We start from the raw sequence: 25630 nt of genomic DNA, 5'->3' as shown, positions 1-25630 counted from the left end.
GTGCTCTTCATCTGCAGCTGTTTCAGATGAAACTGCTGGGCTGGATGTTAGTGGCTGCCTCTTGTTAGCTAGCATGTGTGTTGGCCCAAAGGAATGGTCTAGTTTAGCCAGACATGGTGGTGCATGCCTGTAATCCCAGCTACTGGGAAGAATGAGACAGGAGAACTGCAAGTTCGAGGCCAGCCTCAGCAATTTAGCAAGACTCTACTCAAAAAAATCCATCCTCCTCACGACCCACAGAGCCATCCGCCAAAGCACAGATCTGGTCCTCAGACTGTCCTGCATAAAAGCCCTCCCCCCAGAGAGGGTCCAAAGTCTCCACCTGGGGACTTGGGCTCTCATGTGCCTGATCCCAAACCACTTCCCTCTGGGTCTTTTCCCCAAGCCTCCTTAACATACCCCCTCCCCACCCTGCCGGGGCCCTGACTTTCAAGGCTATGTCCAGGCCACTTCCCTGCCTCAGTGGCCCTTCCTCCCAGTCTCAGCCTGTGCAAACTCCCCCCCTGTAGGGAGCCTTTGGGGTCGAGCTCAGCCACGATCTTCTCTGAGAAGCCAGGGAACCTGCCACTTACTTCCTCCTCACTGAGCTACCTGCACTCATTCACATACCGAAATAGGCATCCTCTACGGGACCAGGGTTTGCTTCCCATGCCACCAGGGGGAAAGGCCTGGCTGGACTCCCTGAGACGCAGCTCTCGTGGCCGGACCAGGCAGGGTGTCCGGGAGTGTGGAGGCGGGAGTCCAGAGACCAGTTGGGCATCTGCAGACGTCCAGACCCAAGGAACAAGACACCACAAGTCAAGACTTGGTGGCTTCTGAACTAGGAAACAAATGGGGGGACTGTGGGAAAGGTGGGGACATCCAGAGTGAGAGAACTTAGATTTGGCACCGTGTCACCTAACTGTGATCCCCCGACTTGGGAGCCTAAGGCAGAAAGGTTATAAGTTTGAGGCTAGCCTCAGCAACTGAGTGAGGCCCTAAACAACTTAGTGACACCCTGTCTCAAAAATAAAAGTGAAAAGGACTGGGGATGTGGCTCAGTGGTAAAGCACCTCTAGGTTAATTCCCTAGTATCAATTTTTAAAAATCCATAAATAAGAACACGGCCTCTCCCCAGGGGGTGATAACTACGGAAGGTACCCAGAGCCTCCTAGGCAGGGACCCAGTCAGGTGGCCTGTTTCCCATTCCCCTGCCCACACAGCCGGCGGTGTCAGAGGAGGGCAGGGGTGGGTATGGTGGAAGCACCTCTTCCCCACCCAACAATCCCCCCTTTCAGTTCCACCCGGCAGGCAGGCGGGGCCAGACAAGTGGGAGCCGGGAAGGTACAGCCCAGAGGCCAGACGGGGCCAAGAGCCACAAACCACACTGCCTCGCCCGCCCGGCCTTGGGTTTGTCTGCTGGGAAGGCAGGGGGCAGGGGTGGGGACCCCAAGCCATCTCCTCCAGGACTGGCCACTCCCTGGCATCCTCAGGGCGGGGAGGGTGGAGCCCACACTGACTGTGAGTCATGAAGCTTTCCTCTCCCCTCTGCCTGGGCAGCACCCTGCCTGGGCCCCACGTCTGGGTGCTGGGAGAAGGAGGTGGCCACCCTCTGCTCTCTCCAGCCTCCAGATGCTTCTGGGGGTGTGTCCTTTGGAGACCAAGCACTCACAGTCCCAGGAAGTCATTCCAAGGCCCCTGCTAGGGAATAGGCTGAGGAGCAGAGAGATCAAGACAGAGGGGAACAGTGGGCAGCTCAGCCTGAACTTTGGAGGACTTGATCTCCAAGCTGAATGCCTCAGATTTGTGAGAAGAAGGGGATTTTCTTGAGTTCAGATCCTGGCTCTGCAAATTACCAGCTGGGCAACCTTATGAGTCACTAGTACTCTCTTATCTGTCAGTTCCCTTATCTATAAAATGAGATTGTAAGAGTAGGACTGTCCTCCTGGACTGGGTAGGAAAATTAAATGAGTGAACGCAAATTGTGCTCACTGCTAGAGTTGTTGCCTATGACATGAGGATAAATGATCTACTGTGCAGGGTTGTTGCAGGGTCCACAAACCAGGAGCAAGCATGTAAATATTCAATGCCGGTCCTCTTACCCACCCGGGCCACCAAGCCTGGGAGGAGGAGAGAAAGGGTTCAGACCATCCCTGAAGCCTCTGGGGGAAGAGGGAATAGAGCATGAGGCTCTTGGCAGGTCTGCAAGAATGGCCTGACCCCTCTTGAGCAAACCTGGGAGGACAGGGCTAGAATCTTCTCCAGAGCTCATGTTTGCAGGGCAGACACCAGCTTGGAGCCAGTGCTGAGCCCAGGGCAGACTCTTCATATGTTTGATGAAGACATATATATTCCAAGTCTGGCATGGTGGCACACACCTGTAATCCCAGCGACTCGGGAGGCTGAGTCAGGAGGATCGGGAGTTCAAAGCCAGCTTCAGCAAGGGGGAAGCACTAAGCAACTCAGTGAGACCCTGTCTCTCAGTAAAATACAAAATAGGGCTGGGATGTGGCTCAGCGATCAAGTGCTCCTGAGTTCAATCCCCAGTACCAAAAAATGTAAAAAGAAAGAAAAGAAAAAAGGAATACATGTGCCAAGGGGTGGAGATGGGGGCAGGCAGAGGTAAGGAGCATGTGGTCCTTGCCTTCCAAAGGTCTCCATCCTCCCTCCTCCCGGGAGCACGATAGCTGGACACAACCAGCCGGGGAGCAGAACACCTGACATTGGCACTGCAGCCCACAAGAAGGGCACTCCTGCCACTGAGATCTACAAAGAGGGATCAGAGGCCATCCACTCCCACCCTAGGACGTCTGCACTCTGCACTAGTTCCAGAACCCCTGTGCCTGTCTGCCCCCGGAGCATCACGGTTGACTCCAGCCAGGCAACATAGGTGCCATCTTGCCTTCCTGCTTAATTTGATGTCCACAATCCCCTCACTTTACAGGTGAGGAGACGGAGGTTCAGATACCAAGAAAGGGACCAAAAGCGGTGAGTGGCAGAGCTGGGCACTTGGACAGGAACAAGGAGTTCCAGCCCCAGCCCCTGGCCTTGTCTGTGCTGCACCCTCAGCCACCAGAGGGCAGCAGGGCCCAGGAAGAGGGGCTGTTCCCAGCTCCCGCCCCGGGGCCACTTCAGCCTCACACCACTCCCACTGCCTCCACCCTCAAGTGTGTCTACCCCACCATTTTACTAAACAAAAGCTGAGGCCCAGGTTGGCAGAGTGACTTGACTTGCAAAATCAGAATGAGAGTCATGCTGTCCTAAATCTGCAGTGGTTCTAAGAACAGAGACCTGGGTTCAAATCCTAACCCTGTCCTGAGATCAAAGGACACACTGCACTGAGGCACTTCCCGCAGGCTGCTAGGCCCTGAGCCCAAGTGAGCCAAGTGAGCCAGCGAGTGTGATTTAGTGTCTGCAACACAAGAGCTGGCAGGTAGTAACTGAGGGCAGCCACCTGCTGTCTCCTTACCTTTCCCAAAGTTTGCAACACAATTTGGGGGAGATGATCAAAGGAACCCCAAGGGCAGTTCTAAGAAAGTGAGGTGCATGGGACACTGTGGGCAGGCACCTCGGGAACAACCCATGTGGCCAGAACAGTCCTGGGAGACTGGCAGGAGGAGCGAGAAGCTGGAGGTAGGGACAGGCTGGATGGCCTGAGGAGCTTCCTGCAGGAGAACAGGCAGAGCGCAGGTGCAGGAAAGGTCGCTGGAACTCGCTTCTTCCCCCAGAGGTGGCATCTCTGCAGTCGGTGGGGCCCTAGCACTTCCTTGGCCTGTTCTTATGCTAATGTTCCTGAGCTGGGGCGGGCCTCCAGGGCTTCCACAGGCCCTAATAGCCCAAAGGCTAGAGCCGGAGCTGGAACCCCCGGAGCACTTACTAGACCTCTGCCTTGCCCTGGTTGTGCGGGCCACCCGAGGGGCTTCCACACTGAACCCAGGTGGCCCAGCAACTGAGAGCACGTCCCAGAGAAGGACAGCAAGCAACCTCTCTCTCCTCCCTTGTGCAGAGCTGTGTTCAGCAAGTGCCTGTGGGCTCTGCAGGACCTGCCCTGTCCAGCCCAGCCAGTCAGGTCGGAGGGGCCAGATCCTTTCTGCGCTGTTCTATTCCAGGAACCAAGGGAGACCTCCCGAGGTTTAAACAAACGACACCACCGCGGCTGACGATGGAAATGTAAGCCGCTCCTGATGGTTTGCATTTCCCTCTTCTTCCTTTCACCCAGGAATTACAGGGACACAAAATAACTTTAGTAAATTATCCCTAGTTCCAAATTAGATTTGGGCAACGGTTTTGTCTCAGTGAGTTCGGTTTGAAGCCCCAAGGTCCCACCCACTGGGCTGTGGGCTGTGGGCTGTGGGCTGTGGGCTGTGGGCAGGGCAGCAAGTAGGACCTGTCCAAGCTCACTGGCTCCTCTTCCCACCTCCAAATCCACCTTGTCAGCAGAAGAGATCACGGCAGGTATGAAAGCTTGTTAGAGCCCAAGGCACAGCGGCCCACCCCTCAGAAGGAGCCATGATCCCCTCCACTCACCTGGGACTGACCCTCCCTTTGCCTCTGGCTGGGGTTTCTGTCTAGTCTCACAGGGCCATGGTCTGTGGTCACTTGTGCAGGCACTGGGCTTGAGAGGTGGGGTGGGGTGGAGGCGAGGGCATGATTACAGGCTGATGCAGCAGGGAGGGCCTGGAGAATTTTTACAGCTGGCCTGAGGGTGCAGGTGAGTAAGAACCAGGCCGGGATGAGCAGGAGGTTGGACAGACCTGCAGACTCATCCAGAGGGCGGTGGGCATGGCGGGGGGGGGGGGGTGCAGAGCAGATGCTCAGCCGGAAGACTGGTCAGGATCCAGGACTCAGAGAAGCAAAGGCAAGTACCTCTCCTCCCTCCTCTGCCCCCAAAGCTGCTCCAAAACCGCTCTCTCCAGACAGCCAAGTGCCCACGCTGCAGAGGAGGCTGCTGGGGTTCAGGGCGAATGTGACCACCCTCTCTCATGAACACCTGGGAGATCAGTGTGGCTGTGGTCTGGGGAGCAGCCTTGCTGCAGCCTGTCGCCCTCCGACACCGACCCCTGGGCTGCAAAACCCCAGATGTAACTGGCTTGTCTCTGAGGAGGTTAAAGAAAAGGATCCTTAGACCCTGGAGGGCAACCCTTCTCTGAGAGCAGTAAGAAGTTCTCTTGAACAAATTTGTCGCACACGCACCGCAGAGAACCTCAAAGACAAAAGCATGGGAGTTGGGTCCCTCCTTTTCTCTGGAACAGCTCCCTGTGAGGAGGTACTCCTACCTTGGGTGTCACCTGAGTCCCCAAAGAGCAGGGGTGCTCTGGGCCAGTCAGAGCTGGGAAGGTTAGGGACTTCAGTCTGATTTGGAAAACAGCCCTGTTTCCTGCGCTTTGCAATCCCAGTGCTGGCTGTGCTCCATTTATGGTGACTCCACCTTAGAGTCCTCAGTTGCCATAATGCCTGTCCCCTACCATCATGCTGTGCCCCCAATTGGAGCCTAGGTAAATTTCTTGCTCACTGGAGCCTCTGAAATTTATCCTTGCCCGGCCCATCCTTTAAGTTCACCTTCCTGTGGGAGGTCCTGGCAGCCAGCTGCACACCCAACTCCCCTCTCCTCCCTGACCCTTTTTTTTTTTTTTGTATCAGTACAGGAAATTGAATCCAGGGCCTACTATATGCAAGGGGAAGTACTTTACCACTGAGCTACATCCCAGCCCTTTTTATTTTTGAAACAGGGTCTGGTTCAATTGCCCAGATGGGCCTGCGATCCTCCTGCCTCAGTCTCCCGTCTCTGGGATTACAGGCGTGCACTATGGCACCCAGCAGCATTTGTTTTATGTCACGTGTCATTCAACACACAGAGCCAGAACAAAGCAGGAACACAACCTCCACCTGTTGTTTGGTGGGGTTGGCATGTAGGGCACTCAACCACTGAGCCACATCTCCAGCCCTTTTTATTTGAAGACAGGGTCTCACTAAGTTGCTGAGTCTGGTTTTGAACTTCAATCCTCCTGTCTCAGCCTCCTAGTCCATGGGATTACAGGCGTGTGCCACTTCAATGCTTTTTTTGTTTGTTTGGGTGCCAGGGATTGGAATCAGGGGCACTCAACCACTGAGCCACATCCCCAGCCCTATTTTGTCTTTTATTGAGAGACAGAGTCTCACTGAGTTGCTTAGTGTCTCACCCTTGCTGAGGCTGGCTTTGAACTCCCGATCCTCCTGCCTCAGCCTCCCAAGCTGCTGGGTTTACAGGTGTGCGCCACAGAGCCTGGCTCAATGCATTTTTGACTTACAATATTTTCAACTTGCAATGAATTAATCAGGATGCAAGGCCATCATAAATAGAGGAGCATCTATACTTGCATTTGAGTACTTCTTTCAGGATTGCTTCTGGGAAAATTGAAAAGTACACTCACTTGCCTATGTTAAGATCAGGGTCAGCCCAGCATGGTAGTGCACACCTGTAAACTTAGCAACTCAGGAGGCTGAAGCAGGAGGAACACAAATTCAAGGCCAGCCTGAACAATTTAGTGAGACTGTATCTCAAAATAAAAAAAAAAAAAAGGGCGAGGGGACCTTGAGCAAATGATGTCCTTGCTAGAGCCTTCATGGTGGTCAATGACCAACCAATTTCCACCCAGCCTCCAAACTCACCACCAGCTCCTCACTCCCAGGATCTCCTCTTGCTTCCTCTACCTCCTCCAACTTCACCCCTGCTGGCTGGGTCTTCCTGGCAGTGACTCAAAGTCCCCACCCTCCTCCCTTCATTTCACTCCATGTGAGTCTTTGCTCAGTTGCAAATACTTAATGTGCCACCAATGTCCTTCTCTAACAGCTGCTTTCACAAATCCAACTCTTTCCTGGCAAACCCTCTAATCTGTCCCTGCACCCTCAGGCCACAACACAGTGACCTATTCTCATGTTACCCTTTGCAAGCATTTCAGGCAGGAGGAAATGACTGTGTTCGAGGCCTGACTCCAGACATGGTGGAGGAAACAGAGATGGCAAGCCCCAGCCTCCAGGAAGCTTACTCCACTGGAGGGAGAACAAGATATACTCACTGGAGATTTTCAAACACGCCCTGAGCCACATCCCCAACCCTTTTTATGTTTTATTTTGAGACAGGGTTTTACTAAATTGCTGAGGCTGACCTCAAACTTGTGATCCTCCTGCCTCAGCCTCCCGGAATCCCTGGAATCACAAGCCTGTGCCACCTCGGGCTTCTCATTCATTCTTGCCTCACTTCATTCTGCCTGCCCCACCCCCAACTTTGCAAGGAAGGTCATCGGTGATGTCATAGTGGTTCCATCTGGGGTGGCCTTCCAGCTGCAGGGCACCCCTCAGCCCATCCCTCTTCACACTCTCCTCCGTCACCTTTCCTTACGGTCTCTCCTCTTGCTCTGGTCCTGCCTTCTCAGCTGTCTCACGGCACCTCTTCCTTCTTTAGCAGTTCCTGGGCACCTGTGCTGGGCTGGGCACAGTCCTGCTCCCTCAGTCCCATCCATCCGTTCTGCCCATGGTCTCCATCTGCCACTGCCGATTCTCCATTCCAGTCCTTATAAAGCTGGCAGGTGTCCAAGTCCCTCAGCCTCAGTGTGTGGGAGTGACCTCACCCTTTTAGACCAAAGCAGCAGTCACCCATCGCCCCTGCCCAAACCTAACCAAATCCTGGAATCCTCCTCCCTCACCTCCCTTCTCTCTTTCCTTCTAGAAGGGAGTCTTGCTACATGATCCAGTTGCTGAAATCCTGGGCAACCTCCCTGTTAGCTCCGGCTACGTGCCCAGCTCTCTTCTTTGTTCTCCATACCCTTTCAGCTTCCTGAGGCTATGTCCTTAACCTCTCTCCCCATAGTAGAAAACCTAACTTTTTAAAAAATCTTTTTTTAAAACTTTTTCTATTTAGTTGTACATGACAGCAGAATGAATTTTGATTCGTTGTACACAAATGGAACACAATTTTTCATTTCTGTGGTTGTACACGATGTAGAGTCACACCATTCATGCAATCATACATGTACATAGGGTAATGACGTCCCTCTCACTCCACCGTCTTCCCACCCCCTTGCCCCCTCCCCTCCCCTCGTTCCCCTCCCACCGCCTTGCCCCCTCCCCTCCCCTCGTTCCCCTCTGCCCAATCCAAAGTTCCTCTGTTCTTCCCTTACCTCCCCACAGAAGACCTAACTTTCTTGCCAACTCACCAGGTTTCTGCTTTTGTATCAGAGTTCTTCCTTTTTTTTTTTTTTTTTTTTTTTTTTTTTTTTCAGACAGGGTCTCACTAAGTTGCTTAGGGCCTTGCTAAATTGCTAAGCCTGACCTTGAACTTGGGATCCTTCTGTCTCAGCTTCCAGAGCCGCTGGGATTACCGGCGTGCACCACCAAGACCTGCTTGTTTTCAGAGCTCTTTCTGAAACGTAAATTTGACCTTGTCCTGTGTCCCTGTCTGGACTCACCATGGGTTGTCCCGCCTTGAGGTTACACTCTTAGCTTGCTGATAGCCTTGCATGACCTGTCAGGCCACCCTGTGACACACTACTCTCTACCTCTGCCCCCTGCCCCCTGCGCCCACTGCACAGGCCTGAGGTTTTTGGAGTATCAAAACTTCTTCTCACAGAAGGTCTTGAGTTCTTCCCTCTATCTAGACTGTTCTTTTTGTCATGCATTCTCAACTCCATTGTCATCTCAAAGTAGCGATCCCTATTTTCCTCACAGATTCACCCACTAAATCATTGGCTGGCAGGGTTCCCAGTAACTTGAGCCCGGTTCAATTTCACCTACCCACTGGTCTCGGCACTTACTACGCTCCTGACCAGACCGGACCTTTAGCTCTCCTGACACCCAAAACTGCCCAAGAGGAGGGCTCCTCATCCGCGTTCCAGGAGAAACTAAAAGCTTGCGACTGTTGTGGTTTTCGAAAGGTGATGTGTTCACTGCCTGGTGGTCTCTGGCGTCCCTGCTGGACATGACACCACACTGTCTGTCAGAGCAGAGATCTGCTGTGGTCCTTGGTGTTCCCAGCGCCCATGACAGTACGCTACACAGACCCTCCAGAAACACCTGGTGCCTGGGTGACCCAATACCCATCTCCTACAAAACACAAAGCCCAGTCTCTTGCCAAATGTGGTGGGAGTGGTCCCTCAGATAGAAAACCTCCTCCTCCCTGCAGGCTCAGCTCTCCTGTCTGTCACTGGCCTCCTGCTGCATCCAGAGCACACCAGGGACAGAAAGTGCCCTTCCCCTGTCTCTTCCTGGTGACCAGTCATTTTTAAGACAGCTCAAGCAATTCCTCCTCCAGGAAGCCTTCCCTGCATTCCCCCACAGCAGACCTGGCCCCTCCCACCTTTGTGCCCTCACACTCTCCTGTGCAGACTGTGTATGGATCCTATGTAGACCTGACGTCCATTTTGGCATCTTGCTTTGTATCTGATGCACACACACACCACATACCATTATCATTAGACTCATTCCCATTCCCTTTATCCAAGGGTCTCAGTTGGGAGACTAATTTCTTTGGTCACCTGACTTGCCCCCTGACAATGTGGCCTCATGATGCAAACCCAGTGCCAAGCTCAGTGCCCCACACAGGCTGGTACGCTTTCTGGGGAATGAATGAGTGAATAAACATTTGCTCCAATTGTGAGAAAATTCCATCAACTTGAAGAGCACAGAAAGCACATAGGACTAGCTATTAGAAGACATAGCTTATACCAGGTGGGGTGGCACATACCTCCCACACACAGGTGGGAGGCTGAGGCAGAAGGATACCGAGTTTGAGGCCAGCCTGTGCAACTTAGTGAGATCCCATCTGAAAGTAAAATTTTATAAAGGGATAGGGAACCGAGCATGGTGGCACATGCCTGTAATCCCAATGGCTCAGGAGCCTGAGGCAGGAGTATCATGAGTTCAAAGCCAGCCTCAGCAAAAGTGAGGTAATAAGCAACTCAGTGAGACCCTGTCTCTAAAAAATAGGGCTGGGGATGTGGCTCAGTGCTTGAGTGTCCCTGAGTTCAATCACCAGTATTGCACCCCCCAAAACAAAATTGAGTTGGGGTTGTAGCTCATGGGAAGAACATTTGTGTGGCATGAAGCCCTGGGTTTAACCCATAGCACCACAAAATAAATAAAAACAAAAACACAAAACTGACATGATTTATGGTTCCAATTTCATTATTAAGTTAGCTGCATGATCTTGTCTAAGATGCTTAACATCTCTGGGTCATCTCAGATTGCTGGTTTTTAAAATAAGCAGGTTGAATTAAGTAATCACTGTTCTCCAAGTTGGCTCCGGATTCTGTGATTCAGAGCTATATCCCTTTAATAGATGAGGACCAGAAGATACTCTCTGGGAGAAGTTAGTGCAGCACCAAGTACTTAATACTCCCACCAGGAAATCCTGGGGATCAAGAGCATTGCTCCAGGTCCTTCTGAAGCTGGGCAGGAACTGTCTCTATTTTTTCCCTCTCCAACTTTGCCCTGCTATCTTTGGCTTCCTTGGTTAATATGAAGGTGGTATTTTCAAAGTGGTTGCTCTTTGTTTTAGCTTCTCTCTCCAAACAAACTGTATACTCCTTGAAGGCTAGATTCACATCTTATATTTTATTTTTTTATTTTATTATTTTTTTAATAAAATCTTTTTTATTTTTACAGACTGCATTTTGATTCATTGTATACAAATGGGGTACAACTTTTCATTTCTATGGTTGTACACAATGTAGATTCACACCATTCATGTAATCATACATATACATAGTGTAATACTGTCTGTTTCATTCTACTATCTTTCTGTCCTCCACCCCCTCCCACCCCATTTTCCTCTACACCATCGAAAATTCCTTCATTCTTCTCTTCCCCTTGATAACCCCCACCCCCGTTATATATTGTCATGCACATATCAGAGAAAACATTCGGCCTTTGGTTTTTTGGTCTTGGCCTATTTCACTTAGCATGATATTTTCCAACTTCATCCATTTACCAGCAAATGCCATAATTTTATTCTTCTTTATGACTGAGTAACATTCCATTGTGTATCTATACCACAGTTTCTTTATCCATTTGTCAATTGAAGGGCATCTCCATTGGTTCCACAATCTAGCTATTGTGAATTGAGCTGCTATGAACATTGCACATTTTATATTTTAAATCTTGAGGTTTCAGCATGTGCTCAGAAATTGACATACATCTTGTGATTGATGATGTCATTAAAGATCCAATCAAGTGGGAGACAGTGGCAGGCAGGTTTAATCGAGGTACACCAGAGAACAAAGACAAAGCAATGAAAATTAGTGGCATTGTTTTGCTATCAGTAGTATCCACATTAAGATACCTGTATGTTAAAGGGCAACTTAAATGCATATTAGAAAGAACCATGGTCCCTCCAAGAGGAATGATGCAGACTGAGAAGTCACTGCAGATTCTCTATCTTCTACCAAATCGGTACTGCAAATTCTATTTGCCCACTTTTCTGAATTTGCTAATACAAACATGAATTGTAGGAAATACTGCCTGTGTACTAAACACTGGAATGAAATGGAAAAGACTAATGTATATTATAGAAAATACTCACATTTATGTTAAGCATAACTGTTCACCCATGGAAACATGCATTAGAACCATAAATGCGAAGGCTGGGGGAATAGCAGAGCACCTGTTAAGGCTCTGGGTTCAATCTCTAGTTCTGCCAAAAAAAAGAAACATATGTACAAAAGAAACATAGATGGGTAAATTTTGTAATCAGTTCCAAAAACAAAGGAGTAAGGTATAGAAGTAGGGTCTCCAACATTTCTTATACTGGTGAAATTATGCAGGAGTTGAAGGATAAGGATATGCAGTTCACCAATAAGATAATTAGATCAACCATAGAAGTAGATCTGATAATTATGACTGAATCCAAACACAAACTCCAAGCTGTGGGAAGTCAAGTATAATTGCAAAAACCAGAATATGGAAACCTCACCTTAAATGCAGTCAATACTGACTTGCAGTCCCCTGGCGGCGGGTGGCGGGGGCAGGTGATAAAATAGATCTAATCAGAAAGAAAGTAAAGATTTAGTACATCTCAGAGTTTAAATACTTAACAAGCATTTTGGAAAAAAGAAAAAAAAAAGATTGTCATTTAAAATTATACAGTTGAAATATAATGAACAGTATAATTAGAGAGGCATTTTGAGGAAAAGCTGACTGGAGATGTTAGTCTGTACTACCACATCAAAAGCCCTGCTCCGATGTGGACTCTGAAGCTGATATCCTGAAACTGGAGACAGCAGAGAGAAGCAGAGCACAAAGATCATGCCAGAAGCTGGAATAAAAAGAGAGCAAGAACTTGGCCTAAGATCCTTGCACTCACCTTCTGGCTTGGTTAGAGTGGTAGTTGCTTTCACCTCTATTCCAGCTGCAATAACAGCTATAGCACAGTTTCCCAGGAGGAATTCCTACTGCATCAACCCTCTGCTCTAGGAAATAGGTGCCTCTCTTCATCTAGCAAAACCAAACACCCCTGCAAGGATCCAAAGCCCCAGCCTTTACACTCCTCCCTCTTTCAAAAGTGCCACTGAACTACTTTATTCATGAACATAAAGGAAAGAAGTGCCAGTCTGCCTGGCATTGTTATAGGCACTGGGGGGGGGGGGGCACTGACCAACAAACTTCCTGCCCCATGGGGCTTATGTCCAGCAGCAATTCTATGTTCACTTCTTCCTGGCTACATTACCTTCCAGTGATTAATTTGTACTGATGATTTTTCTCCAAGTGTGTCACATCTTCACAGTGTCTTTCTGTAACATGAACTCTTCCAGGGTGAGAAGTAAGTCTCCTAATTTTTCAAATCTTTCTCCATCCAAGTACTTAATATTGGGCACAAGGTATTCAGTAAGTACTCAGATCCTTCATGTGGGAAAAAAAGAAACAGGAGAATGTACTATACATTTTAAGTTTAAGGGCTGGGGGTATAGTTTAGTGGAAGAGCACTTGCCTAGCATGAGAGAGGTCCTGGTTTGATCCCCAGCACTATAAAAATATTAAAAAACAAAAAACAACAACAAAAAAAACCTCCATTTTTTAAAGAGGGTAGATCTCAAGTTAAATGTTCTTACCCCAATAAGGTAAAATAATTTAAAAAATAGGTGAACCAGCATTCCTTTCCAGTTTCCAAAGCACAATCATGCCGTAGTCCATTTGATTCCACAACAATCCTTGGAGGAAACAAGCCAAGAGTCATTATCTCTGTTTTTTTTTTTTTTTTTTTTTTTCGGTGCTGGGGATTGAACCCAGGGCTTTGTGCTTGTGAGCACTCTACCAACTGAGCTATCTCCCCAGCCCAATTATCTCTGTTTTATTAAAGAAAAAGTGGAGCTTCTGACAGGTTAAGGGACCGGGCTAATGACCCAAAAGCAGGTAAGCACCCTCACAAAGCAGGTGAAGAATGCCAGTCTTAGCAGAAGCTGACCAAAGGTAACAAATGCCCTTGCAGATGAACAAAGACCAGGCCTGGGGTTGTGACTCAGAGTTAGCATGCCTGCCTAGCATGTGTGAGGCCTTGGATTCGATCCTCAGCACCACATAAATCCTCAACACCATCTATAACTAAAAATATTTATTTAGGAACAAAAAACCCCCCAAAGACCAGAACTACTGGGCAGTCTGGGCAGAGATCTAAGTGCTGAGGTGACTGACCTTTTGAGGATGTGGCTTCGGTAGTGCCTAACTACCTCACCAACACACAGCCAACAAGCACAAGATTTCAAGCAGACCCTAACACCCCAGGGTGCAAGAAACCTCCCCTGGGCAAGCACAGGTATAGCAGAGGCCCGAGGCTCTGCATCTTTCAGTCTCAGTCTGTGGCAGGGTGGGAAGTCCCACCCTTTTAGAAATTAGAAGTGAGGGTGGCCTTTCCCCAAGGCAGAGCCAAGGCGGTCGCTGAAGGAGCAGGTGGATCCCAGATGCTGGTGCAGCTGCCCCAACAGTCAAAGTCAACCCCTGACTCAGGAGAGGAGGGACTGCACAAAGAAGGGCCATATGCCTGGCATAGACAGCAACAGAGGCACTGGGCCAAGGAAGGCTGAAGTCTCATTCATGGTCCATGGAAAGAGTCAACCAGGTATGGTGCAATTTATAAGAATTTCACAATATGGGCACAGTAGTCCATGCCTGTAATCCCAGTGGCTCGGGAGGCTGAAGCAGGAGGATTTCGAGTTCAAAGCCAGCCTCAGCAACTTAGTGAGGCCCTAAATAACTCAGTGAGACCCTATCTCTAAACAAAATACAAAAAAGGGTTGGGGATGTGGCTTAGTGGTGGAGGGCCCCTGGGTTCAATTCCCAATACCAAAAAATAAAAAAAGAAAAGAAAAAAGAATTTCACATGCCATCCATATTCAATGATATGAGAATCTGCAGGGTATTGCTGGCTTCCTTTTATTACTGATCCATTCAGATTCTACTTTCAGAGTCTATTCCATCACTTAAAGGACAAAATCACCCCATCCAATAGCCAGTTTTTTCTCCTCATAGGGTTGACACAGAATGTAATACTTATAAGATTCTTTGAGGGATACAAATGTGGTGTGGTTCCTGCCAACAAGTAACTTGTAGTCTAGCAGAAGTGGGTGAAGGGAGGTGTTCAGGAAACGATGATGTAATGAAACTAGAGCGCATACAATTAAGTGCACCAAGAAGAAGGTTACAGAAGGGACTGGGCAGGCAGTGCAGTCAGGAAAAGGGAGCGGGAGAAGATGAACCGGAGATGGGCAGGAGGCAGAGTGGCGGAGAGAAGGATTGAAGGGAAGAGATCTCAGGAGGTAGGTGATGATGAGAAGTAGTCAACAAAGAAGAAGATGGAGACCAGAGACAACAGCAGGGATGGGGAAGAAAGACTAGAAGCAAGGGCAGGAAAGAGAAACTGTGAATAAGTCACCATGCAGGCTTTATGTGAACTTTCATTCATCATGTGAAAACTCTTTCATTTACTTAAATATTAAAGCATCTTGATTTTCTTTTTCTTTCTTTTCTTCTTTTCAGGACTGGGGTGGAACTCAGGCCCTGTACCTGCTAGGCAAGCGCTCTACCACTGTGACTTACCTGCGGCCCTTGAAGCATCTCTGCTCAAAACTTCCCTTAAAAATAGAGATCTGAAATATAGGAAGTACTTGCCTGCAATCCCAGTCCTCAGGAGACTGAGGTGGGAAGATCATTTGAGGTCAGGAGTTCTGGGCCAGCCCCGGGGCGTAGGAACACCTCATCTGGTGGTGGAAGGGAAAAATATAGAAGGTGCTCATAAACAGTAGCTACCATGTGCTTGATACTAACCATTAACTTTATTCATTTTATTCTTAGAGGTGTTTTTCCACTTTATCAATGAAAAATGAAGACTGAGGAGCTCATTAACATAGAAGTTACCAGAAGCCAGCAGAGTAGTCTCTCTGTCTCCCACACCAAAGCTCTTCAACCACAGGTAATGCTGCCTCTTGCAGAATCTTCAAAAACAACTTCTCTATTCTGGTTTGGACCTATACCTTTGGGACATCCTTATTTCCTCTTCAACATATAAGGAGAAATTTGGAAATAATTTAATGTAGTTAATCTCCCCAGATAAGTCAGTAATCTGGATTTTGACTCAGCATTTGCTGGGCCTTGGTTTTGTTCAAGAACACAGAGGTTTATATCTTATTAAGGCTTCAGCGTATTCCAGCCAGGACCCTCTTTGCCATGCTTGTAGAAGGTATTTTTCTTTCCTTCTTCCTAAGTGTCATTCTCCTTCTCTCTCTGAACCCACATTTGAAGCCATACAATTCATATGGCCTTCTTGGGGAATCTCCCAAGCTCTGTTCTCCTGGAAGATGATTCTTTTAGGGTAAAACAGTGAGCCTAACACATCTGCCATTGCAAACTGGAGCCAGTGTGATTGTGGGGGGAATCACTAGCTATCTGCCAATCTCCTCTCTTACCCTGCACAACTGCTTGGGTATATTGACAAAGCCTGCCTGTAGAGAAACTATTTTGTGTATCTGTTTAGATGTCCACTTCTCCCACTGCAGATTAGTTAACAGTTTTCAATTGGGAAAGAACTGGACACAATTTGACAAACTGTTCCATTTGCTGTCCTATTCAAAGTAAGTACTATTGTTACTGTTCTGGAGTCTTCTTGGTTTTCTCCCAGTATGTTCACCTGAGTTAAACTTCTAGGAGGTTCCCACAAATTTTGCTGAAGGTGAGAAAATCAGTTTACAGAGGGTTAATCACTTGATGGGGGTTGGGTCTTAAGAAGACCAAGTTGAGTTATACTGCTAGAAATCTCCACTTTTTCTTTACTCCAGTAGGGATGAACTGCAAGCAAAGAAAGCTATTTATTTTGCAATTAGGCCCAACATTTAACTAATCCACAGTGACAAAAGTCTTTCTTACTTCAAAACAAAACAAGCTCTTGATTCTGTAACTTGAGAGAGCCAGAACTCTATGAGGTAGTATCTGGTAGAGGTGGTTTGAAAGATTACTGCTTTTAAAACATATTACTATGGTCTGAGATTCAAAAGATCTCAGATCTGATTTTCAGTGATTGTCTTCTTTGTATCGACGCACTAAAAATTTGAGAAGTTTGAACACAATTGGTATCAGAATAAAAATATATATTGCCAGTGACTGAAACCGAAGACGATACCATGCTAACAAACCATTTTTGTTGTCTTTGAGATGTTTCAGTTGGCAATTGTGGAGTGCCGGACTCCTCTGTCACAGTAATTAGGCAAGCTGTTTAACCTTATACTTCAATCTTCTATCTTTAAAATGAGTAAGCATTAGCTTGTCTTGGAAGGATGTTGAGAAACAAAACAGAAAATGTTAAAATTCCCTAAGGATGCATGAACAAAAACTTTGTGCTGTAATAAATAATACCTTGGGTTTATGTAGCGCCTTTACCCTAGAGTTCTTACCCTAGAGTTCATTGATAGAAATAGTTCATTATATCAATTGTCTTCCGCTAACGTTTTCGGAAGAGTTGAAGGCTGTTTATGCACTTCTATGATTCACCATGTCCTTCCTCTCTGCTCCATTCCTTCAAGAGCTTGAAGTGTTGGGAACCAACATAGGGAGAAAAAGATGTGACACCACTCAGCATGGGCATAGTGAAGTCAAAAGCGCCGACCTCAAGCACTTGGATATGTAACGCCCAAGCCACCATTCTTTATGGGATTTATAATTTAAACGGGCCCCAAAGCACGAGATTGGCTGGGGAACGGCCCTGATCGCAGCTGGGCTGCTCGCATGGCATTGCTCAGATACCTCCGGGCCCGGCTCGGTCGACGTCCGGACCTTGCCTGCCCGTCGGGCGGCTGTCGAACCACAGGAGCCTGTCCGTGGGCAGGGCCGGCGCAGCTCGGGCCGCTGCTGCCCCGCCGCTGACCCTCGCGCGAAGCTGCGCGCACGGAGAGGAGACATCTTCCCGGCTGGGCCTCCTGTGCCCGGCGCGGCCCGGGGCGGCGGGTCGGCCCGGGGGCCGGGGGCGGCTTGCGCACCCCTCCAAGCGGGGCGCCCTGGCTCGCCGGGGGCGGGGTCACGCCCCACCCGGGCCGCCGGGGGCACCGGCGCCGCGGAAACCCGAGCGTGGCCGGGGAGCGGGGGCTTCCTGGGCCACCTCCCCCGGCGCCTGCGGCCCGCGGTGGGCGCGCCGACCGCCGCCGCCCCCGGGCCGTCGCGGAGACCGCTCCTGCGCCCCGCACCTGCGGACGCCCTTGTCAAGCGCCCGGAGTTCCCCCGGGGGAGCCAAGCCCAGGACAGACATGCTACTCCCGTTTCCTGCCCCTTCGGAGCGGCGAGGAGTGGGTGAGGCGGGCCGGACCGCTGCGCCGAGGAGCCCCCCGAGCCAAGGGCGACGGGCCCCCCGGCGGGGGTGCCAAGGCCTGCCCGGGGATGGCGGGCAGGCGGGCCTCGGCCCACCGGCCGGCGCGCGAGGGGAGGACAGCCGGCGGGAATGCGCCGGTTCCCCGCGCCTCCTCGCCCCGGACAGGCCCGAGCGGGACGCCGGGGTCGGGCAGACCGGGCCCGGCGGCCTGACCCCGAGGGACCCCGTTTCGAGGCGGGCAACGGCTGCCCTGGCCCAGTCCGCCCGGCCCTCAGGGTGTGTGACTGTGAAGGGCAGCCCAGGGCAGAGGGCGGCCGAAGGGGAAAGGGGAGCTGCTCCCCACTGCTCGGGGGGTGTTGTGCTTGGCGGGGGGTCGGGGGTCACTACCTCCCAGGGGAGGTGGGGGAGGGCGGCCGGCGCAGCTGGCCGGCGAGGGGCGGGGTCACAGAGGCGAAGTGTGTGTGTTCGGGCAAGGGTGTGTGGGGGAGGGCGCGCGCGGAGGAGGATCGCGCCCTGCGCGCAGGCGCCAGCAGCGGGCCGGGCCCGAGCCCTGGAAGAAGGCCGGCGGGGAGCGGGGGCGGGCGGCCTGCGGGAGGGCGGGCAGGCTGACGCGAGGGGGGGGCGGGGAGCCGCGTCGGCGTCGCGGGGCGCGGGCGATTCGAGGCCGACGCATTCGCGCGTGCGCGCGCAGGCGGCGTGTCCGCGTTAGAGGGGAGTGACGCGTGCGCGCTCGCGTGCGCCCGGGAGAGCGGTAAGAAGCGAAGGGAGGCTCGAAGGCGGTGGGGGTGGAGAGGTGAGCGGGAGGAGGGGTGGGGAGGCGGCGCCTGCGCAGTGCGCCGCGAGGAGCTGTGTGTATGTGAGAGTCTGACGGGTTCAAAATGGCGGCGGCTGCTTCAGCGGCTCCTCCTGTGTGAGGGAAACAACACCCCTCCCCGGCGGCGGCGGCGGCGGCGGCGGCGGCGGCTCGCAGAGCACCTTCCCCGCGGCTAGGCCTGTCGCCGCTCTGTCTCTCCTGGGCAGGGGGCGCTCCGGGAGGAGGGGCAACGCCAGGGGGCCCATCCCCCGGAGTCCCTCCTCTGCGACCGGGGAGTAGCCGGGGGCTCGTCCCGCAGCGCGGACCCGGCAGAGCGGGAGACGCGAGGGCAACCCGGCCCCCAGCCCGGCGCGGCGCGCCGCTCCCGCCCTCGCCGCCCCCCGGAGCCGGGGCCCGCGTTCCGGGGGGCCGGGCGGCGCGCGGAGCCTCGGCCCGGCCGGTCTCAGCTGATCGGCCGCCGCTCCCGGGCCCGGAGGCGGCCGGCGGCTGCGGGCGAGGGCACGGCGGGGAGGGCGCTCCCCGCAGCAGGGCCGGCCCGGGGCGCGGGCCGGGGCAGCTGACTGCCGGCCGGGGAGCGGGGGCGCGGGCTCGGCGCCCGGGGGTCGTGCCCCGCTCCCGGCGCCTGCGACGCCCGGTCTCCAAGCCAGAAGAGGAGGTCGATTCGGCAACTGTTTCCTCTCCTTTCCGGGTCGCTCTGACCCTCTGGATACTGGGTTGACCCGCGGAAACACCGGAGACGACGTGCGGGATTTAATTTTTCCTCTGTCTTTGGACTCTTTTTTTTTCACTTCTCACTTGGACAAGAACTCAAGAGCGAAATCCCGGGTGAGAACCCCCTCCCCCCGCCTTGGGAAGTTTGGTTCGCTACCGTGTCCCAAAGACTTAAAGTTTCTGCCTCTTTTCCCGGTGGGTGAACGGTCGGAACGCCTTCCCCCGGGGGATCCCGGCGAGACGTGCCGGCTTCCCCGTCCCGCCCGGGGGTGCAGACACCTCGTCCCTCCCGACCGCGGGCAGTGCCACGAACCGCTCTGGCAAACTATGTCATCGGGTCCTCTGGTCTCCCAGCAGTTGTGAAGGATGCTGCTGTGAACGTGGCCGTAGTGTAGTTACAAAAGGGAGAGAAACCTGCATTCCCAGTGGAAGCCATTATCCACGAGAATGTTTAGAAAAATGAAAACCCTTGCTTGGTGTTAATGGATTGACTGTCGCGCCAACCAGTCTTAATTTTTGGAGAGGATATAGTTTACTCGTATTCATAAGTCGAATCTTATTACTCTGTCCAAAAGGATAAGACCGTATTTTTGTCTCCGATTTGCAACTCTCAGATTTGTTTCAGAGTTGTACACGTCTTGGGGTAGAGGGTAGGTCTGGGAAAGGAAGGCGACGATTGTGTACGGCCTTGTGGGAGGGGTATGGGGAGTTGTTTTGGAGTCTTTCTTTAAATCCCGATTTCTTGTCCTGTTTTTATACAGATAGTGTGCCCTTCTTTCCTTAGTTTCTAATTAGTGGTGTGAGAACTAATTTGGTTAGGATCTGGATTAGTTCAGTGAGTGCTTCACCTGGTCAGCTCTCTAGAGATAAAAGTCTTGGACTTATTTGCTTGTTTTTTCTTTTCTTTCTTTGGCTAATGCTGAGATGAAGGGGAGCTTTGGTAATTGCAATTCAGTGGGCAGAAAATCCACACGGAACTGAAACCAACATCTCCTTTTGCCTAGGCCTCGGACAGTTGTAATGTGGTGATTAATGTTGAACATGACATAGAATCACTTGCCCAAGAGCAGAAAGATCCTAGACTTATGAGAGGAACCTCATTTCTCAGAGAGACTTTAATTTAACACATATCTTAATACTCCTTTAAAAAAAAAAAAAAGTTCAAGAATGAGTTCTCATCTTTGCCCATATCATTATTCTTCAGTGTTGCAATCTGGTTCCTTAAGGAGGAAGAGGAAGGCAGCTCTGGAGTGGTTTCTTTACAGTAATTTCAACAGAAGAGTGAGAGATGGAACCCGAAGAAGAAAGGATTCGTTACAGCCAGAGATTGGTTAGTATTTTCTCCCCCTGCCCCAGTTTTGAAGTAGAATAACTATTTTGTTTCCATTTGTGAACTTAGTTTTATTAAACTTTTCAGGTGGCTTTTCTGTGCACTGGGTGTGTGTGTGTGTGTGTGTGTGTGTGGTATATTAATATCTCAATTGGGTTTTGGCCAGGTTGTTAAGTCCTTAATATTCATCCTGTTTGGAAATGGCATTATAGCCTTAACTTTCATAGAAACGATTGCAAATCAAAGGATTTTGTGGATTACAATGAGAGAAGGATTCCTAATTTTGCAATATGGTATTATAATCAATTGAATAAATTACCTTAGAATGTAAATTTTAGGGACATAATTGAAGTAGGATAGTTTTGCACAATTTTTTAGGATTTTATGGTACCTGGATTTGTCCTTTTTGAACTGGAAAGTAAAACTGCAGATTATTTTAATAATTTGACATGTTGGTGGATTTGGGGATTGTCAGGGGGATTGATTGAAGGCAGGTAGAATAGTGGATGATGCTGATAACGTTCTATATTTTGTATTTTTGGAAGAATATATGAGATGTTCTTGTTAAAAAATTTTAGTCATGATCTGGAGGGATTAACTTGTGAGTATGATTTTTTTTTTTTAGGCCTTGCTTAAGGTTTCTCTGGAGTTCAAGCATTTGATTTTCTCTTTGGTCAAAGAGATTTTTATTAATATTCTCATCAGATAGTCACTTCAAAAATTTGAATTTGTGTTTGTGGAGTGGGATGTAAGGAAAGCCACAGAATTGTATGTAGTAGTGAAATCTGCTGAACTGAAAGGCCTAGAAGAATACTAAAGGAATTTATGTTGGTTTTATTTGGCTCTATGTTTTATACTGATTTTGGAGGAAAAAGGAATAGTTCTCTAATCCATTTTATGATACTCCTCAATCTTTTTGAGAAAAGGCCTTATTTTTCTTTTTTTAAAAATGTTATTGGTAAAAAGGTTTGGTATATATTAGCATGTGTGTCCAGCATGCATATGTTCTGGTGAATCTTATTTCAAAGGTTTGCTCCTGTTCTCAGTCCATGTGTTTAGATTTTAATTCTGCATATCTAACTTTTTGAAATAAAGTGTATCAGTAGTGTAGTTTTCTGTTTAGAATTTATCTCTGGGAACAGAAAAAGAGGGTGCTGCAAAATTCTCTTATCAGATAGTCATTATTATATGGATTTCATGTTTATCATGTCAGGCTTATAGAATTGTTTAACTGTTAAGGAGCTAAGGGATCTTGGGTGTAGTTTTTGAAGGAAAAACCTTTCAACAAGCAAAACTTTTCATATTTTTAAACAAGGTAGAGAGGTATAGTGGTAAAGCCAAGTACTCTTATGACTTCCTGTTAAGGCTTTTTTCTTTCTAAATGTAAGTTGATTTCTACCTGTTGCAGACATTAACTCTTTCTCTCTCTCTCTTTTTTTTGGATCCTGGGAATTGGATTCAGGGGCTTTGGACCACTGAGCCACATTCCAAGCCCTATTTTGTATTTTATTTAGGAACCGGGTCTCACTGAGTTGCTTAGTGCCTTGCTTTTGCTGAGGCTGGCTTTGAACTCTCAATCCTCCTGTCTCAGCCTTCCTGAGCCACTGGAATTACAGGTGTGGGCCTGGCCTTTTTTTTTTTTTTTTTTTTTTTGTGCTGGTGATTGAACCCAGAAGCACTTTACCTCTGATTACATTACATCCCCACCCTTTTTATTTATTTTATTTTAGGACAGTGTCTCCTTAAGTTGCTTAAAGCCTTGTTAAATTCCTGAGGCTGGTCTTGAACTTGCAGTCCTCCTGCCTCAGGCTCTCTGGTTGCTGAGATTACAGGTGTGCACCACCCTGCCCACCCATATTTTTTCTTTTGGTTACTGTGCTTCTTTTTCTCTCTTCTTCTCTTCTCCGCCCCCTCTCATTTTGGGTGTATGGTGCTAGGGATTGAATTTTGGGTGCTCCAGTGGTTTACATCCCTAACCCGGTGATTTTATTTTTAAACATTTGTTTTTGTTGTTTTGTTACTGGGGATTGAACATAGGGGGCGCTTTACCACTGAGCCACATCCCTAGCCCTTTCTATTTCTTTATTTTGAAACAGATCTTGATAAGTTGTTGAGGCTGGCGTGGAACCTGTGATCCTCCTGCCTCAGACTCCCCAGTAAGTGGGATTACAGGCGTGCTGGGCTGGTTAATGTGCTATTATAGCAGTGCTAAGTTAGAGTATATCGTATATTTGGAGGGGATCTTTCTTGGAATTTTGAATAATGATTTTGATTTAGGGTGCCTGATGTTTGTTTTCTTATGATTACATGACAAAATTATATCTGAAGGGTAAATAACTTTCATACATGACTTTTTTTTTTTTTTTTTTTTTTTTTTTTTTGGTAGAATTGAGGATTGAATCCAGGGCCTTGCATATTCTAGGCTAGTTCTTTGCCATTGAGCTACATCTCCAGCCTTCTTATAACATAACTTCTTTTGTCATGAAAGCATGTTGGGAGCTTATTTGAGTAGCAGTCTGCCTACCAAACTTTTTTTTGGTACTGGAGATTGAACCAGGGACGCTTAACAACTGAGCCACATTTCCAGCCCTCTTTGTTTTATACTGAGACAGGTCTCGCTAAATTACTGAGGCTGGCTTTGAACTTGCCATCCTTCTGCCTCAGTTTCCTAAGTGCTGGGATTATAGGTGTGGGCCACCACACCCAGGTGCCAACATTTTCTTTTTTGTGGTACTAGGGATTGAACACTGGGCTTCATGCATGGCAGGCAAGTGCTCCACCGTTGAGCCGCATCCCTAGCCCTGTGTACAAACTTTTAATGTCTGTGTGTAGTTAGTGCTCATATTACAGGCATACGTATATAATATATATACATATATGTGTGTGTGTGTATTTCTCCACACTACTGGAAAAAGATATATGTAATGTATATAATAGATATATATATTGTATATATATATCATATATGTTGTGTGTGCGTGTGTGTGTGTATGTGTATGTGTATATGTATACCCCCTACTGTGGATAGAACCCAGAGGCACTTTTCCCCAGCCCTTTTTTAAAAAAAAATAAATTGAGACAAGGTCTCACTAAATTGCTGAGGCTGGCCTCCATCTGCCTTAAGCTTGGTGATTCTCCTGCCTCAACCTCAAGAGTTCCTGGGATTACAGTTGTGTTCTACTACATTCCACAGCTAGAATTCTTTATTGATTAAATTAGATCTTATTTGAGGAGTTTTAAGATTACAGACAGGGTATAGAACATCTATTAAATTAATGTACCAAAAAACCTTTTTTCTGTTTTTCTTTGTTCTAAAAAAGTTATGTTGATTTTTGGTCTGGGGTTGTAGCTTAGTGGTAGAGTGCTTGCCTAGCATGTGCAAGGCATTGGGTTTGAGCTTCAGTACCACTATAAATAAATAAAAAAATAAAGGTGTTAAAAAAACCCAGATTTTTAAAAATAAAGTCATGCTCATTTTTATAGTGGTTGACTATATTTATATTTTATTTATTTATTTATTTCAGTGCTGGAATTGAATCCAGGGCCTGGTGCCTGCTAGGCAAGTATTCTGCCACTGAGCAATGTGTGCTCTACCACTGAGCAATACTGCCAGCCCCATTGTGTTTGTATAGAACTTCCTTTTTTTTTTGCAGTTATTGACCAGGGAATGTGACGTTTGAAAGAGACAAAATGACAGATTTTTAAATTTAGCTTAGTAGGTAAAGTTAGTCTGGTTCCATACAATATATGTACATATTTATTTATTTATTTACTTATTTGGGCACTGGGGACTGAACCAGGGGCACTTTACCACTGAGCTATATTCTCAGCCCTTTTTTATTTTATTTATTTATATATTTTTTGGTGCCAGGGATTGAACCCAGAGGCATTTTACTACTGAGCCACACATCCCCAACCCTTTTTATTTTTTATTTTTTGAGACAGGGTCTTGCTGAGTTGTTGAGGATGACTTTGAGTCACTGGGATTGTAGGTGTGCATCACTGTCCCCAACTTGACAAGTCGTTTTATTTATTTTTATGTGGTGTTGAGGATCAAACCCACTGCCTCACATGTAGGCAACTGCTCTACCACAGAACTACAACTGCAGCCTTGACAAGTCATTTTTTAAAAATCAGAAATAGCTAAATTTTGTCAATGTGTATATTTAAGCACTCACTTATAGAGAACGCTCATCATTGTGTCTCACAATTCCCTAAAGTGTTAGTCAAGCTGGGCATGGTGGCACATGCCTATAATACCAGCCACTAGGCTAAGGCAGGAGGATCTCAGGTTCAAGCCCAGCCTCAGCAACTTAGTGACACCCTGTCTCAAAAAAACAAAACAAAACTGGGGATGTAGCTCAATGGTAGAGCACTTCTGGGATCAAACATAATACTGCCTAAAAAAAAAAAAAAAGTTGTGGGCTGGGGATATAGCTCAGTTGGTAGAGTGCTTGCCTCACAAGCACAAGGCCCTGGGTTCGATCCCCAGCACCGCAAAAAAAAAAAAAAGTTGTTAAGTTCATATAAATTATAACTGGTAAACTTTTAGGTTTTTGGAAGCACATATCTCTGCATAATTCTTATTGCCTAGAAAACTACAAGTAAAATAATAAGCATATGAAACAAATGTGTGAGTTTCTTTGCTGTGTAATACAGTGACCTTCAACTTTAACTTGGATCAATTAAAATTTTTATTAGAAAAGATTATCTCTGTTATGTATTATAATATACTGGGTTATGATATCTGCCCCCCACCTGTATAGCATGTTGCACATAGGGTTACATTCTTATGGGAAAAAAATCACTAACCTATGTATAAACAGTTGTATAACAAATGTTAAAACAAATGAACACTCAAGTCAATGTAAAAGAAAGTGGAGTCAGTGTACTTCAGAGTAAAAGTAGTTGTATAACCTGATACTTTTTACTCAGATTCACCTAATCGTGGTGGTATTATCTGAAGGAGGGATGTTGATTT

The 25630-nt window shown here is 48.3% G+C and overlaps 1 protein-coding gene across 3 annotated transcripts in view; it reads left to right on the top strand.

The window, feature by feature from the left end:
- The first annotated feature begins 18616 nt into the window (after positions 1-18616).
- The window catches only part of Kdm2a (lysine demethylase 2A), a 112602-nt gene continuing 105588 nt past the window's right edge, over positions 18617-25630 (top strand). The window contains exons 1-2 of one of the 3 annotated variants that reach the window (XM_047516085.1): positions 18617-19433; positions 20546-20649. In XM_047516085.1, the coding sequence (XP_047372041.1) occupies positions 20608-20649 (42 nt within the window). In that variant the 5' untranslated portion in view covers positions 18617-19433; positions 20546-20607. Of the gene's footprint in view, positions 19434-20523; positions 20650-25630 lie in introns of those variants that run through there. The other 2 variants (XM_047516084.1, XM_047516086.1) reach the window with 2 other exon arrangements.

Source organism: Sciurus carolinensis, chromosome 11 (assembly GCF_902686445.1).
Source record: "Sciurus carolinensis chromosome 11, mSciCar1.2, whole genome shotgun sequence".
NCBI classification, from domain to species: domain Eukaryota; kingdom Metazoa; phylum Chordata; class Mammalia; order Rodentia; family Sciuridae; genus Sciurus; species Sciurus carolinensis.
This window is presented reverse-complemented; position numbering and strand designations above follow the sequence as displayed.